An 18,433-nucleotide genomic window follows, 5' to 3' on the forward strand; every position below is an offset into this window, starting at 1 on the left:
AGCATCACCGAGACCCGCCCGCGGGCGCTGGTGACGGGCATTCCGCTCGGCGTTCCCAAGCGCCTCCTCGAGGCTCTCTGGCCCCCTTCTATATCCGCTGGGTGTTTCATTACCCCACAGTCCCTCCACCAGCTCACCCTGTGTGCAGCCTCGTCCTGAACCTTCGGAGCTGAAGCTGGAGACGGCGCACCTGCCCTGGACCTTTTATAGCCAAGGTACGGGTTCCCTCTATGACGGCACGAGCACAGGACGTCAAAGCCCGTAACCGCATCCCCTCCTGCCTTGTCCTCACAGCCTCGACCCTGCGTCATCCACCTGCGGGGCCCACAGACACGGACGCCGGTGCCACGGCGCTGTCCCCTCGGCCTCTCGAGGCCTGTCCGCCCCCTCGCCCCGTGTGCCTTGGTCTCGTTCCTTCTTCCTTTCTGTTTTGTTTTGCTTGGGTTTTTCCCCCGATGTAGGTCTGCTGGACATAAATTCAATCCACTTTTGTTTCCTGAAAACGTCTTTGTCTTCCTCCCTTTCAAAGAGCCTCTTCTCTGGGTGTGAAATTCTAGGTTGCAGCTTTTCTCAGCCCATGGAAGTGCATGTCCAGCATTTCTAGATGCCATTTCTTTTCTTTTTAAAGATTTTGTATTTATTTATTTGAGACAGAGCAGAGCGTGCGAGAACACAAGTGGGAGGGAGGGACGGAAGGAGCGAGAGAAGCAGGCTCCACGCTGAGCCGGGAGCCTGATGCGGGATTTGATCCCAGGACCCTGGATTCATGACCTGGGCTGAAGGCAGACGCTGAACCGACTGAGCCCCCAGGCGCCCCCAGACGCCGTCCTTTCTGCACAGAGACCTAGGGCTGCTCCCCCGACGGCACGTGACCCTTCTCCTCGGACAGTTGATACGTTTTCCTCTTTGACCCCGTGGCCATGCTGTGACGCGTGTGTGAGCCTCGCTCGGACTCTGCCCACTCCCCCCCTGCTTCAAATGCTCCCCTTACACGTGCGGGCAATTTGTTCTCGCCTTGTGCTCCTGTCTCCCGTCTGTTTCCCGCATTCTCATCTCCAGCCCCATCTTCAGTCGCGTGTTCTCAGCGAGCTTCCTCCTGGACCCTGGTGAGGCCCCCGCCCTCTCAGCCTCCCAGTCTTCGCTGTGCCGGGCGGCGGCCCCTGGGAGGACCGGCTCTGTCCCCGCGACATCGGGTCCTCGTGGTCGCCCCCGCTGCCTCGGAAGAGAGTCCCTGGACTTGGTCCCTGCTCTCGTCGTGAGTTCACAAGGAAGTTCGGTCCCTGTTTTCTCATCCGTTTGTGGACTCCTGGGAGCCCGTGTTCCAGTTGTAGCCACCTCCCCTGGGGTTCCCACGGTCACCCTGTTTCAGTGGTCACCCTGGATTCGTTCGAGGGGACGGTCACCCTGCTGCTGGTGGGGACTGGATATGTCCGTGACTTTGCAAGGAACGCTTCTGTGCCACCGCTTTCCCTCGTCTGCAACGTTTTCTCCAGAAGTAAGTTCCCTAGTGAGCTTGCTGATTCAAAGCACTTCATGTGTTCTTTGTAGAAGTGACCCTACACGGGAAACACCAAGATCATGACACCGCGTCACACACGACAATCGATTCAAGGCGTGTCGGCCATCAGGCATGAGCCGGGTCCCCACTCCCCGCTCCTAGTGCTTGGGTTTCCTTCTGGTTTGGCTCGCCCCCGCCTTGCGCTCTGCGGGCTCGTTGGCGCACGGGGGCAGGGGGTCCCTAGAACAGCGGCCTGGCGGGGGTCTCTGCATGCCGGCGGTGGCGAGTGGGTTTCCCATGTGGCTCGTCCTCAGAAGCAGCGGGAAGCTGTCCACAAACACAGATCCTCTTGCCCGCTGAGCTCTTGGGCTCCTAGGTCTGGGATGAACCCCTGACTCTGGATTTTTAAGACTCTCCCCGATGGTTCTGAGGGGCAGTCAGGTTTAGGACCCACCGCGCGCTGGTTTCAGGCAGCTGAGCGAGCTGTTTGGTGACTGGAGGGCAAGCGAACGGAGGCCCCGCTCCCTGTGGCTCAGATCAGCAAAGCTTGTACTAAGGCGGACGGTGGGGCCGGCCGGGAGAGCGGGCCTGAGCAGGAACGTGTTTCGGGCCCCGGCTGACGTAGCCCGAAGACAGATCAGCGGAGCCTGCCGGCCCCCGCCGGACGCCGCTGCCCAGCACCCGGGCCGCTCACCGCACCCGAGCTCCTCAGCCTTGGAACCCCCTGCTCAGGGGCACGGGCCGCGGCTCGAGGGCCTCGCCAGCTGTCGTGCACGGGTTTGGGTTGTTTTGTTTTGCTTTGGATGTGCCTTCTGCCCTTGACTCTGACGTCCTGGCCAGCAGCCCAGAGCCGGCCCTTTCTGAGATCCTGATCAAGGACTTGGAACTTCCTGCTGGGCCCTCCACTCGGGCCCCCTGCGGAGCTCAGCTCTGCAGGGCTGCAGGGGCCAGTTCCACAAGAGGAGGCGCTCTGATGCCACGGACCACTGCCCTGGCTGCACCGGCTGCCCTGGCTGCCCTGGCCATGCTGCCCCAGCCACGCTGCCCTGGCCACGCTGCCCCAGCTTCCCAAGACGGCAGCGGGCCTCTTAGCCTGCAGGTCTTTATGGCAAGATGGCTCGGGAGCCTGTCGGGACCGGGGAGCCACTGACCCTCGTTCTGCGTGGAAGCACGATCCACAGCAGCTGCACCCTATTTTCCGATCCCAAGATTCGATGGTTTACCGTTCAACCCTCTAGCAGGGGCAGGACTCTGGGAGGGCTGTATCTGCTGCTTTGGGACAGATGGACATTTCCAGATGGCTCCTGGCTCCCCCGGCTTCCTGCCTGGGACTGGTGCCATGCTGCGGGGTGGGCGGGTGGGGCTTCCAGCCTTCTGCGAGGCTCCGGGAATCAGATAATTGGCCGCCCCTTCCCCATACGGCTGACTAGCCACAGGGACACTGACAACCATAGAGAGGAGTGCGAGTGTGGCTAGAGCCATGGGAAGGGGCCAACGTGGGCTCCACACCCAGGATGGGTTTCAGGACCAGGGCGCGTCGACGGGGTTCCTGTCTCCCCTTCCCCTGTCCGTCCGTACCTGGGCCACCTCTGCGTCAAGGTGAGTGACAGCCAGCTACTTGCCCTTCCCATCTCAGGGCTGTAAGACAAGACAGACGTGTTTCCTGCCCAGGTCACGGTCAGACGCCCCCGGGGGCAGGTCAGCACCGCGGTGAGTCGGGGACTGGCCCCTCCTGCCCGCCGGCTTCTCCACGCACTCCCTCCTGACACGCTTCTCATGCTGGGTTGCTGCTAGTGGGTGTGCTCACGTCTCTGCCTCGATTGTCGTGGGGAGGCCTGCTCGGGGCTTTCGGGCTTTCGCACAATGACCGTCACGTACAAAGCAGAGCTGCTCTGTCCCTAATGCAGGCTACTGGCCTTTCACTCGGGAGCTTTAAAAAAATCCCATCTCTCACTGTTTGGGATTCTGGTTCTCGAGCTCCTCCCTCGGAGCGCAAACGCCTTCTATGTTCCAGGGCAGGACTGCGACGAAAGCAGACTGCACGCCCCCCCAGGGCCGTCCAGCAGCCGAGAGGGCCGCGCTGTGGGAGGCTGCGGGCGTGCAGACCGAGACCCTGGGCTTCCGCGCCCGGAGACGGCAGCCAAGCTGGGCCAGCCTGACGAGGGCTCGGCACACGCTCTGCTCGGAGCTGCGGGGAGCCCCTGGCTGGGGGCAGTGAGGAGTAAGTGAGGGAATGCTGACCCCTGCAAGGACAGTTTGCTCGATGCTGTTGGAAAATGTCCCATCCCCCAGCTGGGCTGGGGCCTGGGGGGAGGTTGGCTCACTGGTACCCCTGAGATGGCTTTGCACCCGCAGACCTTCCCTTAGGCAAGGGCTAGTACGGCGTGGCCTGGCTTGGTCGTTGGTCGTTCACCCCGTGAGCAGAGCCCTTCCAGGGGAGCAAAGGGACGGTGAGGACCAGCCTGTTGGATTTCCTGAAGCCTACGTCTCCCCAGGCCTTGGGGAAGGGGAATTTGGGTTCCGATTTCTTTCTTTGATGCTAATGGTCCGGGTAGTTTTATTTTTTATTTATTTTTCTGAAGATTTTTTTTTTTAATTTTTGAGAGAGAGAGCACGCAAGCAGGGTGAGGGGCAGAGGGAGAAGCCGACTTCCCGCTGAGCAGGGAGCCCAACTTGGGGCTCGATCACAGGACCCCAAGATCACAACCTGAGCCAAAGGCAGACGCTTCACTGACTGAGCCACCCAGGCGCCCCTGATGAATGGGGCGGTTTAATAGGCCACTGACCTGCTCTCAGGACAAACAGCGTCCTGGTTTGTCCAGGTCTGTGGTTTCCCAGCAGGTAGGGGCTCAGCACTAAAACTGGGTCCCAAACCAGGACAAGCTCGTCTCACTCTCTTTTTCATTGGAGGCCACTGGGAGAGGACAGAGGCCGGAGGGCAGAAAGGGTCCTCTGAGTCCCCAGGAGCCCAGGGTGGCAGCCATCCTGCTGACACGGGTCCACGTGTCACCCACTGCTCTCCTCCCCGGCAGTCTGAAATTTCTCAGACTGTTGCTGCCAGCCCTGTGCCCCCATCCCAGCAACACCGCCTCCCTGGTTACTTTAACGTCCAACACTCAGGATCTAGGGCACAGGTGTGGCCTGACCTGTGCGGACAAGAGTGTCATGTCTCCTCCTCAATTCTACAATCCTACCTTCATTTATACAACCTAAAACCTCATCCTCTTCTGATGAGCAGTGTCCTCCTTCACTCTGACCTGCCTGAGTCTAAAATCCACCAGATGGCCCCTTCCAAGTCCTGTTCTTATAAAATGCTTGAAGGTTTTGCAGCCTTAGAAGAACTTGTGAACCCGGGCGGAGGGGAAGGAGGGATTGGAGCAAGTGGGTTTGGCCGGGCTGGGACGAGAGCACAGAGGCGGCATGACTGGTGGTCGGGGAAAGGCAAGCAACGGTGGCGCCCACGTGTGCTGAGCGAGGAAGCAAATGTCTTTATTGAGAAAATGCGTGGCTGGCAAGATCGGGGGTCCCTGCTCTCACCCTCAGGGATGGGACACGGCGTTAGTGTGGGAGAAAGGCACAAAGCAGAGAGGGTCCCAGGAGGGAACAGGGGGAGGTCCCCGAGCCCGTGCTCCCGCCCCCAAGAGCATCCGGACCAGCCCTCCCGGCGGCCACTGCGTGCGCAGTCGGCCCCGAGCTACACAGGCCGCATCTTCATCTCCGACACCTTGTAGCTGTAGTTGTAGCCTTTCCCCGACTTCCAGTTGACGCCGTTTGCATAGGTCTCGTGGGACCCCCGGAGGTAGAGACCGTTGAGGCTTGACGAGTGACAGGAACTGTACCACCAGCCCCCCTGGTAGCGCTCCGCACAGTTTTCAGAATTTGAGTCGTTGTCCTGGTCTTTGGTGGAGAAGGGCTGGTCGTTGTGGTATGTCAGGGAATCACCTGCACGGAGGGAGAATGGGCCATCTTACTTGGATCCTAGGTCTAGGCAGGAACTGCAGTGACCGGGTGTTCAAGACGTGCACTGCACAAGTCTAGGGGGTGCCAGGGAACACTTGCTCTCTGGTACAGTGGCCTTGGCGTCCCGTCACCCAGTCTGTCCCTGCCAGCCGGCAGGCCCCCTGTCTTGGAGGGAGGCCACTCTCTGCCCCGGACCCCTAGGTTCCTGGGCAGGGAGCTCCGGGCACCAGGAAGCAGAAACTCGAGCTCCACAGACATGTGCTACATTGCCACCCTGTCCCCGTCTTTGTCAATGATGGCAGTAAATACCACGTCTTCCTGGACTTTGTATGGAATGTGTCCCATTGACTCCGTCGCTGCCATGAGGCGTGGGTAACATTTTCTTCGCGTGCGGACGGAGAACACGTCTGGCCGCCACTCTCCACGCGGAAGAGGCGGAGCCGGGACGGGAAGCAGGTCCCCTCTGCTCCGCCGCCCAGGCCCCTCGGCCCAGGGCGGACACTCACCTGCACTGCCCCCGACGAAGGCCCCCAGGACCAGCTTGTACTTCTCGGCTTCGCCCGCCACCCGGAACGAGGCGTACTTGGCAAACTGGTGGTTGCCCTCGAAGTCCACGAGGTCTACGCGGAGCTCGTTAGTTCCTGGGGCAGAAAGGCCATGAGGGCTGAGCACAGGACCCTCTGTCTGCAGGGCTGGGAGGTGGGAACATAGGAAGGTGCGCAGGGCCGTCTGAACCTGGCGTCCAGGGACGGTCCGCACGTTCCTACGGGAAGTTCTTGGTTATGTGAGGAACCGTGAAGACCGCTTCCCGCGAGGCCTTCTCCCACACCCCATTCCCCTCCTCGTGTCCGTCCGCTGGAACACGACACTGTCCTACACCAACAACGGGCATTTTCCTGGGGGTTATGACATCACTCCCAGCCCCGTGCGCTACCCGCTTGGGGGATCCTGCGTGTGGGAAGGTCAGCGCTCCCTGGAGCACGTGTTTCAGGAGATGGCCAGGAGGCACTGGGCAGGGAGGGGGGACGGCCCACCTGGCGGCCTGCCCAGGGCAGCGACAAGCGAGGCTCTGGGCAGACAAGTCGGAGGGTAGAGACGCTGCCCTCATCCCGGCCCACGCGGGCTGGGTGCTGGGCGGGGACGGAGGACAGGAGGAGAGACCGTCTCTCTTCCCCCGAGCGGGCACCTCCAGGGACAGAGAAATGGTGGGACCTAGCATGAGGGCTGGACGTGCAGCCCACACCTGAGGCCTCTGGTCCCTCCTGTCTCAGGATCTAAGCTGCCCGTGGGCCGTGCTTGCCGGAGGCCTCCCCTTGGTGCTAACGTGCTCCCACCTGGCGGGTGACACTAAGGGAGGGCTCCCGCGCGTAGGCTGACGGAGGACTAGTGTCTCCTGATCTCAGATTGAACCCCAGGAAGAGGAGGGCAGGGTCCTCGGATCCGGGGGCCGGGGCTCAGCTCAGGGGCAGGCGGATGTCGGGGACCTACCCTGGGCGGTCAGGGTGTGGACGTTGTCGTTCCCCAGCCAGAACTCCCCCAGCTGGCTGCCGAAGCCCTGCTTGTACGTGGCCCAGTCGCGAAAGAAATCCACGGAGCCGTCGCTTCTTCGCTGGAAAACCTGCGGAGGGAGAGAGGGCTCAGGGGCCAGGGGCCTGCTGGGGTCCACGGCTCGGGGGCCCCACCACGTGGGGGGAGGCCTTGCAGCTCAGGGAGCATTCTGGGTGAGCGCCCGGCATGGCTGTGGGGCCTCATCTCAGAGCCCAGGGGTGGACACAGCCCACAGGTGTGGGAGCGGGAAACCAGAGGAACAGAGAGGGTGGGCGACAAGCCCAAAGCCACACAGCTGGAGAGTGTCCTCCCTGCAGGCGGTCGAGCTGCTCTGGGGGGTCCCCAGGCAGAGCCAGGCCTCCCCCGAGCACCACTGGGGGTGCCCCGGCTCCCGACACTCACGGTCCAGCCCCCGCCGTCCGTTTCCATGTCGCAGAGCACGCTCAGGGGCCGGCAGTCGGGCAGGTGGATGGTGTACCAGCCGCTCAGAAAGTGCCCCCTCGTGAGCAGCTCCTTGCAGGTCCGAGGCGCTGGGGACGGACCCGGGAGCTGATGTCAGGCAGGGAGCCCTGGCAGGGCGGGGATGGGGGGCGTCTGCACGGGAGGAGGGGCACCCTGGGCCTGGAAAGACACTGAGCCCCGGGCCCCCACGCCGTGACGGCCAAACCCGGTCTACCTGGCCATCCCCCCCCTCCCAGGGCCTCAGGCCTTCAGGGGACATTTAGCTTCCTGAGGACATTGCCAGGTGCTGGCCGCCCATTGCTGAGCCGCTGACGGAGGGAACATGTCTACGAGGGTTTGGTCCATGGATTCTGGAACCCGGGTGAGTGTGGGGCTGTCCTCTGGTCAGCGGGAAGCGTGGGGAGGTCGGTGGTGTGGCCAGTCACCTGTGTCACAGAACTGACGCGATCCAGGCTCTCCTGTTTGTGGGGAGAGGACACGCACATCACGGTCTGGAAATGGGCGCCCGCGTCCCCTTCAGCCACAGCCACACTGTGGCCGGCACACAGAGAGGAAATAGCATCTAGATCTGTCCGGGCAGACCGTCCAGTCCCCGGGATGGGCTCTGAGAATGCCTGTCCCTGGGAGCGGGTCTGCTGGGCCCGCCTGTGTCCAGCCAGGGCTGTGGGGCCATGGGGCAGTGGGGCCATGGGGCAGTGCGGTCACCCAGGGCCACGGCATGCGCCCCCTGCTGGCCATTTCCTTAGGGCCCCAGGTCCTCAGGGCCATGGGAATGGACTCTTGGTCTTTCCAGCAGGTGTCAGGTCCACCCACTGTCCCTCTGAGCCTCTGCCTGAGGCGAGTGCTGGGGGCTTGGGCATTCATGTCTGCGCCCCCGTCCTGGGCTTTTATTTGTGCGCGGAGCATGTGACTACGCCTGAGAGTCTGTGAGTGTCCTTTTGTGACTCTTACAGTTTGAGAAATAAATGAGAATAAACAGGAGGGAAAGTAAGTGAAATGTCCACATTCAGCAATACCATTGTCTTGCATCTCTTGGGTCCAACGGGGGCAGATGCCAGGCTTTGGGCCCTCACTGCGCGGTTCATCACACCGAGCCCTGACCCAGACCCTGCGCGCCTCCCCACCATTTCCCCGCAGGAACGGGGACGTGGGTCTGACACCCTCCCACAGGAGATGCTGTCAGGCTGACTGCGGCCTCGGGGACCCCCACCTGGACAAAGCCTGCTGAGGCGCCCCCAGGACCCCGACCCGGGCTCACCTTTGTCCCCGCGCTCTCCTCTTTCCCCTCGGTCTCCTGGAGAAGAGACGGGAGGATAGGAGCCCGGATGCAGGATGTGTGCTCAGCGAGAGGCCCCGGAGCGCTCTGGACACCAGCCAGCCGCTCTGCCCTCAGGGTCGGTGGGAAGGACACCGGGGGACCAACCCAGGCCTCCTGCTCTGGGCAGGATACCCTCACTGCTCCGCGGGCTTCCCAAGGATTCCAATGCCAGGGTCTCCAAGCAGGGGAGCGAACCCCGAGGCCTGGGATCCTGCCCCCGGAGGAGAGCTCCCTGGGGACCACGTTCCCTGGATCAGGACGCTGGTCACACAGTAGCTCCAGGTTCCTTGGAGATGGAAATATGACCCGCCCTCCCTGTCCCTCTGTCTGCCTCTCTGTCCCTCCCCCGTCTCTCTGCCCTCCTCCCCGTCTTCCTGTCCCTCTGTCTGTGGTTGTCTCTCATTTCTCCCTGGACAGAGCCCGGGTTCCCCAGCGGTCCTCGCTCTTCATCTCGTTGTTACCTTTGGGTCCCGGTGGTCCTGCCTTCCCAGGGGCTCCAGGGGCACCAGGCACTCCTGCAAATCCCAAGGACACGGGTGTCATGGGCTAAGGTGCAGCCCCCACAATTCCATGTGAGCTCTCTGCGCCAAGTACTAAGGTCCGCCCAGTGCCACTTATCCACAGAGCTGCTGCCCCGGGGTGGACGGAGCAGCCACAGGCACAAGGGTGGGGACCAGGCCGTCACCTGGCCAGGACCACCACTGATTCCTGCCTCCGCTGAGCTCTGTGCGGTGGGCCCAGGACCGTGCCACCCTCACCGAGCCCTACTGTCCAGTCAGGGCCCCGGATCACGGGGCACATCCTCGGAGACCCTGTCCTCGGGTCCCCCCAGAGGACACAGCCAGCCTCTCCTGCAGTGGGTCCTGGGCAGGGCGAGCCAGACTGGCATTGTGCCCCAGCCCCTGGATCGGGTCATCATGAGTCCCTCCAAGTTGGGTGTGACTCCATCCAGAGAGGTGCCATGTGGCTCTGAGGCTGGACCGTGCAGGGCAAGTCCTGGGCTCCAGCCTGAGACGTGGGGGGATTCCCCAAACCCGGGTCTAATTGGAGAAGAGGAGGCACTCGGTCACCCCACCCTGTGCCCGGACGCGTACCTCTCTCTCCATTGACGCCTGCGTCTCCCTTGGGCCCTGCGGCCCCGGGCAGCCCCGGGCAGCCCTGGAGGATGCTGAGCTTGTCAGAGCCCTCCAGCCCCACCAGCTTCACCTCTGCAGAGAAGGACAAAGTGACAGTGGGTGCGTTCCTCCCGGGCTTGAGGGCTCAGCAGATCCCACATACGGGCCGCCGGATCCAGCCGGTCCCATACAGGACCTCAGGCCTGGGGAGACCGCTGCGGACCCCTGGAGGGTCAGCCTGGAAGTGGGTTTTCGCCTCTGGTGTAGACTTGCTCTATCCCCCTGTGCCCTGCTGTGGATGCTGGTCAGGCGGGAGGAGACGGCCTTGGAGTCCTCCCTGTCTGAGGGGAACCCGGCTCCTCAGTGCTGTGTGTCCCCGGACAAGTCACTCAACCCCTCTGGGCTTGCGTCCTCTGGGCTCAAGAGGGTAGGAAGCGGGCTGTGGGGGAGGATACGTTAGTTGATGCACATGTTTACAATCTGAGCAGGACCCGTTGCGTTTCTAAAGAGCTTCGTGAACACTGGGGACTGTCAGTAAATAATAACAATGAATATTGGTAAGAAACTTGGGGCATCAGGGTCAACATGGGGTCGACGTCCCCCAGACCTCAGGCGTGTGCTCACGGAATTCTGGAGTCGGAAGGGGTACCTGTGGGTCCCCTGGAGAGGGACGTGTTGGCTCCAAGGACACCGCGCAGCGGCCGCAGCACTGGGAGCAGAGGGTTATTTACTTCGTGCAGTTTAAATGTGTGGCTGACGAAACTGAGATATGCCTGCGCGAGGCCTGGGGGATGCCGTGGGCGACCTGGACGCCACAGCTTCTGTAGGGGGCAGGGCAGCTGTCCCTATCCGGGGTGTCTCCATCCTGTCCTTCTGAGTTCTCCACTGCCGCAGGCTAGAAGGTTCCATTCGCACCTCCTCCATCAGTCTGCCCTCCAATGGGGGTTGGCTGCTCTCCTATAGGCCTGGCCCCACCACCTGCTTCGGATCAGGAGCGAGAGCACACCTCCTTTATCGCGGAATGCGCTGAGCCAGCCTGTTGGTGGTGAGGGGCAGGGTGTGTCTCTGGAGCCCCCACGGGAGTGTGAGATCCTCTGGATTAGAGAATTTGAGGGAACCTCTCTGCAAGGCCCACAGGAAGACCAAGAATGCAAATGGCATTTTCTTCCTCTTTGGTGACACAGTGGAGACCTGGAGGCGAGCCTCCTAGGGCCCAGTCCCAGGCCCAAGAGTGGGGCAAGTGTTAAAGCCTATTCCCTCCCTCTCACCGTGTGGCCCTGGCAGATGTCTTCATCTGAGGATGTAGTCAAGGGTTGGGAGCCCTTGGACGATGCATGTGGAGGGCTTAACCAGGGACCCTCTAAGTGGTCAGTGAATGCATAGTTACCGGCTTCCCATCCGCCTCACCTGGACAGGTGTCCACAGCTTTGACAGCCAGGGTCTGGATGCACAGGAGCAGAAGCAGCTGACCAGCGGGCCCCAGGACCCCGGTGACTCTGCTTGGTTCCATGTCCTCTGGTCTTCCACCTCGAAGAGGCTCCCAGCTCTTATAAGGCACAGAAGCTAGCCCCAGCCTGGGCCAGCAGTTTCTCAACTCCCAGGGGGACGCCCACTTCCTATAGGCTCTTCAGTTGAACCCATGGGAAGTATCAGGTGATGACAAAGGGTGTTTCCTTCCAGATGGGCCCCACCAAGCTGTCTGCTAAATCATGCTCACTTCCTCAGCAACGACATCCTGTTCCCCATTAAGGGAGCTCCAGGACCCCTCTGCTGGAAAGTGTCTGCTTTGTGTGTGGCTAAGGAAAGCCCAGCCCTGAGACCCCCTTCTCAGTACCCAGCTATACCCAAACAATACTCTGAGGCCTTGAGTGGGGTATGAGGAAGAGCTGACTGAAGATATCTCCCTCCCGCATCTGATTTCCAGAATATTCAGGGTCTAAGCCAGTCACTGGGCACTTAACAAGGAGGGAGAAGAAATCTGAGTACTTATTCTGTGCCAAGTACTACTTACGCCAGTTCCATTAGGTCGATAATATTGTTTGAATTTCACAGGTGGAGAAATGGAAGCCACAGAGCTAAGAAGAACCAGACCTTGGTGTCAAGTTCATCTCATGCACCGAGGATCCCTGGGGCTGTTCGTTACATCTGAAGGCTTGTATGTCTTGTCCCCACAAACCCCTGAGGCCATATTCCACATCTCGTGCTGTTAATTCTGCTCAGCCTAAACACGCTGTGGGCATTTGGGAAGATGTTCTGGAGATGTGTAGAAATGGTCACTAATGAGAATGGGATGGTATCAAGAGGGAAGAGCAGACGGCAAAACTCTCCTGTGGTTTGAGATTTCCTTGGGCCAGGGTGCATGTGGGCTGTGTTCCAACCACAGAACTGGGTATGGCCAGACCAGAGATTTCATGAAAGGAGTGGGTTGTCAAAGGGCACATAGGACCCTGGGTCCATCTCTTTGTGTACTGCAATGACACTAAACTTTGCACATTTTTGTGCAGTGGCTTTGGTCTAGTAAGACAGAGGAACATGCGGGTTGCACGGCCTCAGGCACGGTTCAGCCTCTCTGAGCAGCCGGTCTCTGCAGCACAGGTCTGGACTTCAGTGATCTAACCTGGTCTGCTGGAGAGAAGTCAATTCAAGAGTGCTCACCTGGCATTAGTCAGGATAGGGAGAGAGGCAGCAGGTCTACCTCCCTCAACCCCAGCTGCCAGCAGCCCCCAGACACCAGGGTCCTTCCTCTTTGCATTGTGGATAAGATTATTTCAGGCAAGATGTCAACAATACATTCAGATGTTAAGTTCATGTTCTTAAGGGTATGTGGGCTGAAGAATGCAGAAGAATGCAAGCTTCTATCAAGTATAAATACCTTAAATTTGGACTGATAAAAGTCATTTGACTTTTGGAAATGGCACTCTAGGTATTTGGGACCACCTACCCTACTAAGGACAAACAAGCAAAACATTAAAAAGAGATTTGGCTTAAAGGAATGATCAAGTTAGCCACATAGGAAAGGGTCACCTTGCCATGTGCTTGGGAGCAACAGAAATCCGGAGAGGGGAAATCAGCACTCAGAGCCCCTGTTTGCCAATCCCTAAAAGACAGCTGTGAAGCTGGTCAGTGACCTTGCCAATTTTGCTCTGCTAAAGGTCAAAGGGTGGGGTCTAGGCAGTGATTTGGGGGTGGGATCCAGAGGGCTGCTCTCTACTCATGAGGTTGAAATCATCAATGGCAAGCCTTTGTAGGGACCAAAACCTGCTCTGAGACACCTCTGTGTGTCCCAGGAAAATGTCTCAACTCCTAAATTCTTATAAGTGCCTATGAGATTGCTAGTACCATCAGGCTTCCAGCTGAAACCAACAAAAATGTCCTCTGAAGGAGAATAACATTATGCTAGGACCTACATTATTTCAGCAAATATATATATTGTTTCAAATTAACTGTTAGAACACAATACAAGATAATCAGTTTCATGAGGATAAAAGGCAACACGTAGAAGAACGAATCAAGGCAACAGACTATAGAAACAGATCCCCAGATGCTGCGGATACTGAAATGACAACACGATTAATGGGGAAAACTGAAAAGCACTGGCAGAGATTGAGGACAAACAAGGGTGCTTATAATCAACACTTCCAGTCAGTATTGTATTAGATGTCATTTTCAGTGCAAGGCAGAAAAATAAATAAAATGTAAAAGGATTGGAAAGGCAGACATGAAGCTGTTATTTTCAGAAGATATGATTTAATATGTGAAAAGTTTGAGAATCTAAAATCAAAATTTTAGAATGAATAGGTTTAGCAAAAATAAGTTACAATTCTAAAAATTATCACAAAGTATTACAGAATGAAATTTTTAAAATTTGCCATAATAGCCACACCAAAGTTAAATATCGGTGAAGAATTCTAACAAAATCTGTGAATTCTCTGTGTAGAAAGCTATCAAATACCAGCTGAGAGACACTATGGGAGATCAAAATAATGGGAAGAATATTTTATGTTCTTGGATTAGAACACTCAATAGTATAAAAATGTTAGTTTCCTCTGAATTAATCTATAGAGTCACTGCATTGTCAGTTAAGCGCCCGTTTTACTATGAAATAAAATGACAACACGAATTTAAAATTTGTGTAAAAGGCAAAGAGCCATTAACTAAGATGTTCTTGAGCAGGAACAAAGAAGGATGGCTTGTTCTACCTGACACTGATAATTATAAAGATACAGCTATTTTTAAAATGCGGTACTAGCTCCAGGATACAGAATAAACCAGTAAAAGGAAATATATTCCTGAAACCAGCTCAGGCATTCACTGACCCCTGGTTTATGTTAGTAGTGCCCTACAGAATATTGGGAAAGAAGAAATCTTGGATAAATGGCATGAACTGCTAGATATTCGTACGGAAAGACACGAAATCCAAGTTGGCCCTTATACAAGCAGAATTCATTTTGAAAGAATGCCGGACCTACTGTGAAAGGTGAGACAATCAGTGTAGACCGTATTGTAGGATATCAAATAAACTTGGCTGTATCTTTCACAGGACAGGAGAGTACTAAATGTAAAGAAGTCTAAAAAGTGAGGTCGACATTAAGAACTCTTGTTTCTCAAGAGATCACCCCGAGAGAGAAAAGATAAGCCCAGCAGGAAGGGAGGGGTATCCACAACACACAGAAGTGACGAGGGGCTCCTATCCAGAATAACGGAAGAACTCCCTGTAAATCAATGATCACGTTGGAAGCGGGGAAGTGCCTTGAAGAGAAGAGTTAGATGGCTGATAGGACGATGGGGCGGCATTCTGCTTGTCTGCAGAGAGATGCAAATTCAAGCCACACGAGATACACTCGTGCACACTCACCGAAAGGCAGAACTTGCTCAGGAAGGAGGGCGGTGCCGAGCTTGATATGGCTGCTAGAGCAGGAGGAGCTGTCCTCCAGCACCGCGGAGCGTGGGCCACTATACGGCCACTTTGGAGACCAGCATCACCCCCTGCAGTTGCACTTGTGTTCCTGCTCTGTGACTGGCTCTTGGAAGCTCAGTCCCCCTCCACAGAAGTGTGTGCCCAGGCCCAGGGACACCTGCAGAAGAATGTCAGGCTCCAGACTTCAGACAACCAGAATGTCCGTCTGGGGCGGGATGGACCCATCATCCGAGGGCAATCTGCCAGGAAATAACGCGAATGGATTCTGCTTCCTGCAAGACTGCTGTTGAAATTCACAAACATGCACTGGACACAAAGGAGAGGACATTGCGTGACCGTGATGGTGTATCAAATTCCAAAGTAGGCAGCTCCCCCAAAGTGCTCCCGTGGCACCTCTTCCTGCCTCACTCCTGGGAGGCTGGCTGTTGCTCTTGGTGCAGAGTGTGAATCCTGATATGGGTCTTTGAGTGACCAGGAGGGTGACGGGCCTGAGGAGGGGCCACCGGACAGAGGGAGTGCCTGTCCACCTGGGTTTGCAGGACAGCTCCCTGCCCCCCTTGCCCAGGGCACTGACCCCATCCATGGGGAGGGCAGAAGCGGTCGCCCTGTAAAATTCAATGGCTTATTGCTCAGCGAAGTGCTGTTGCCGTAAGATCAGGACTTAAAGAACCCAGTAGCCTGGGGGCCCCCACGCCCCACGATGACAAGCAGGGCAGCCACCCAGGGTCTGGCCCACTTCCTCCTGGAGCTGTCTCTTGCAGAGGCAAGCCGGCTGGGCATTACTTGTTTCTCTACAGCGGGTTTGCTGTGCAGAGGGGAGCCGTGCCCTGCTCACAGGCGGATGCACCCTCAGAGGTGACCTGGAAGCTCTGCAGGCCTGCCCTTGGGGCTGGGGCCACGGGAGCCACATTTGGATGCCCGCACAGTGGGGCATCAGTGGCCCTTCCCCCTGCACCCCCTCCCAGCTCCAAGGAGCCGTCCTTCCTGGCCCGGCCTCCGGGCCTGGGTCCGCCTCAGCTGTTTTACCACCTGGGAAGAGGAGCCCCTTGGCTTCTTGGGAATTCGTGTGGCGTGAGGGCCGGGACACTGACCTGACCCACCTGTGCTCCGAGGAGCAGGGACTAGGCTGTCATAGCCACGACCTGCATCTCTGAGGGAGGCAGGGACCGTGTCTTCTTCATCCAAAGGCCTCCTGGGGGAAACGTGGATGCAGTTGAGCCCGTGCGCCCCTCTGCAGGGAGACCTTAGACGTGGACGAGGATGCCTTCCCCTGCCCCCCACCCCACTGCAAACACTGGTTTCTCCCTACCTTCCTCCACTCGGCCTCATCTCCCCAGCGAGGGGACTGTGGATCTCCAGGGGGATCTCCCAGCAAAGGGGAGAAGCCCAGAGGGAAGGCCAGTCCTCTTTTGGGCTCTCTAGGAAAGAACGGGGGTACCTGGTGCTCCCGCGACCCGCTCGGCAGGTGTGCTCAGGGCCAGAGAGTGGGGTTCCAGGGTGGTCAGGGGCTCTGCCAGGGCCAGCACAGGGCGGTGAGGTGGGAAGTTGGTCCCTGAAAGCCGGTGGGCCTGGGCCGGGCTGATCTCCAGCCGTCCTGTTGCCCTCACCCTTTCTGTCCTTAGAGCCCACACTGCAGCCGCCCCCCTTCTGTAACGTGTTCAGTGGGTTTTTTACTTTAACCATGTTCTTGCAAAGTGCATTTTTGTGCATGTATTTTTAACTTAGGTCAGTGGCATTCACTGTGTGTCATTCTGAATTCTGCGTCCTGCGCCGAGCTCCGTGTGTGTGTGTGTGTGTGTGTGTGTGTGACCCTTAGAACATCTGCCTCCATACACAGCTACGCTCCATCCCGGGCCCTCAGCCGCCAGGTCACACTCAGAGGTGTGCCGGTCATCTCTGACTGGTGATGGCACCCGCAGCCTTGACCCCACCTCCACCCCAGCACAGGGTTGCACGCAGGCCCCCGGGGACCCATGGGCGTCTCCCCGTGCTCCCCAGAGTGGGGGTTCAGGGTCCTGGGCCCACAGGTCCTTAGTTTGCCTGAGTTACACTGAGCTGCCGTTCAGAATGGCTGTGAGTCCCTTCCGGGTCCTGACCTCCCCGGCTGTCTGTCCGGCTGTCTGTCCGACTGTCTGTCTGGTGCCGGGTGTGGCACCACTGGCCCAGCTTCTGGGCTTCAAGGCTTTCCTCTTACAACTGCCCCTCCATTACCTTCACTGATTTTTGGCTCTCAGGGCCACGGCCTTTCCATGACACTTTGCAGACGTTGCATGTGTTTGTGCAAGACACTGCAAACATCTTCCGTCGGTCAGCTCTCCACTACCTTTGCCCTGCTATGTTTTCTGAGCTTACAGTTTCTGCTTTTAAAGTTCTGTTGATGAGACCTTTCCTGCCTTCTAAGCCCCAAAGATCCATACCTGCATCTCGTTTGCTGTCCTTCTTCGTCTCCCTCTGTAGCTGGTCCTTCCCTGTAATGCTCCTTGCCACGTGAGCCCCTCACACATGGGGATTCGTGATGCTTCCCCCATCCTCTGCCAGTTTCCACAACCATCTGTCCAACCCTGTCTTTTCCCCCTTGGCCGCATGGTGCTCCCTTTGTGGTGCAAGGTCCCGCATACGAGCGGTTGGCCGTGGCCTTGAGCTCTTGGTTCCAGTGCGCGGCCCGGGGCCAGCGCGGCATGGCATTGCCTCCCATCCTCGTGGGATGTCTCACTCTCTCATAGGACAAGTGCACCCGCTTTACTCTTCTTTTGTAAAGTTGAGACAGCCATTCACGGCCCTTCATCCCTGCAGGTCAAGCTTACATCCCCTTTGGGTCCCGCAAAGCTCTCCATTGCGACTGCATTGAACCCGTGGCTGAATCCGGAGACAGTTACCATCAGTGGAACACGAGGAGGCCTTCCTACTTATTCTGATTACCTTCTACATCTCATTTCAGAGTTTTAAATTTTTCATTAGATTCATTCCTACGCACTTTATGGCTTCTGTTCCTACCGTGAATGGCATCTTTTGAAAGATTGTCCTTCCTAATGGATCATTACTAGTGAAAGGAAATAGCATTGCCTTCATAGATTCGATACGTCCACACATACCCGATACATCTGTTGAGTCTACTGACCTTTTTCCTAGACACGTTACTGCATCACGAAAACATCCGTGACTCACTAAAACTGGAGCTGACAAACACCAGGTCCCTTTTGAGGGATGAATGAGAACTCTCTTTGCATGCACACCCATGCATAGACGCACACACGTGCACGCCCACGCACACACCACCAAGCTCTCTCCTCTCCTGCAGAGTCTGTGGGTCCTGCTTGGCAGCAGGGCACAGGCCCCGTCCGCTGCGCATGCCGGGAACTCAGGTCTGGCTGGGGAGCTGTGGCGCGTGGTGGTAAAGGAAAACGCTCTGCCTGGCATTTCTTCCTTCCAGCCCCGGGGCCTCACGTCCTTTCTCTTCCGGAGCGGCAAGGGGTGGGCCTACCAAGTGTGAAAGGCAGGAGCAGACCTGGTCCCCGGCTCTGGCTGGTGGACGTCTCTGGGGGACAGGATAGGCTCTCTCCTCCTGGCCGTGGTGCCCGGAGGCAGCCTGGGCCCAGGGCAAGCCCAGGAGGCAA

The 18,433-nt window shown here is 58.0% G+C and overlaps 1 protein-coding gene across 5 annotated transcripts; it reads right to left on the reverse strand.

The window, feature by feature from the left end:
* Positions 1 to 4,963: 4,963 nt before the first annotated feature.
* On the reverse strand, positions 4,964 to 11,938 carry LOC103679927 (ficolin-1). 5 transcript variants are annotated; one of them, XM_008709448.2, is made up of 10 exons: positions 11,913 to 11,938; positions 11,309 to 11,526; positions 9,881 to 9,994; positions 9,248 to 9,301; positions 8,727 to 8,762; positions 7,894 to 7,926; positions 7,409 to 7,536; positions 6,947 to 7,076; positions 5,965 to 6,099; positions 4,964 to 5,440 (listed from the first exon to the last, which is right to left on the reverse strand). In XM_008709448.2, exons 1-10 carry the CDS (start codon positions 11,921 to 11,923, stop codon positions 5,193 to 5,195), a joined length of 1,107 nt encoding a protein of 368 aa, XP_008707670.2. In that variant the 5' UTR covers positions 11,924 to 11,938; the 3' UTR covers positions 4,964 to 5,192. The 5 variants fall into 5 exon arrangements, with proteins under 5 accessions (XP_008707670.2, XP_008707668.2, XP_008707671.2 ...); XM_008709446.2 differs by having other exon boundaries at positions 5,965 to 6,150; XM_008709449.2 differs by lacking the exon at positions 9,881 to 9,994 and having other exon boundaries at positions 5,965 to 6,150.
* Between the last annotated feature and the right edge of the window lie 6,495 nt (positions 11,939 to 18,433).

The sequence above is a fragment of the Ursus maritimus genome, unplaced genomic scaffold (genome assembly GCF_017311325.1).
Source record: "Ursus maritimus isolate PB19 unplaced genomic scaffold, ASM1731132v1 scaffold_17, whole genome shotgun sequence".
Classification (NCBI taxonomy): domain Eukaryota; kingdom Metazoa; phylum Chordata; class Mammalia; order Carnivora; family Ursidae; genus Ursus; species Ursus maritimus.

Excerpts from the sequence above, each read along its gene's own strand:
- LOC103679927 (XM_008709446.2), bottom strand. Across the intron at positions 7,927-8,726 it reads AGGAGAGCGCGGGGACAAAG|GAGAGCCTGGATCGCGTCAG; the intron begins GTGAGCCCGGGT and ends CCCCACAAACAG. Across the intron at positions 5,441-5,964 it reads CTTCGTCGGGGGCAGTGCAG|GTGATTCCCTGACATACCAC; the intron begins GTGAGTGTCCGC and ends CCCTCCGTGCAG.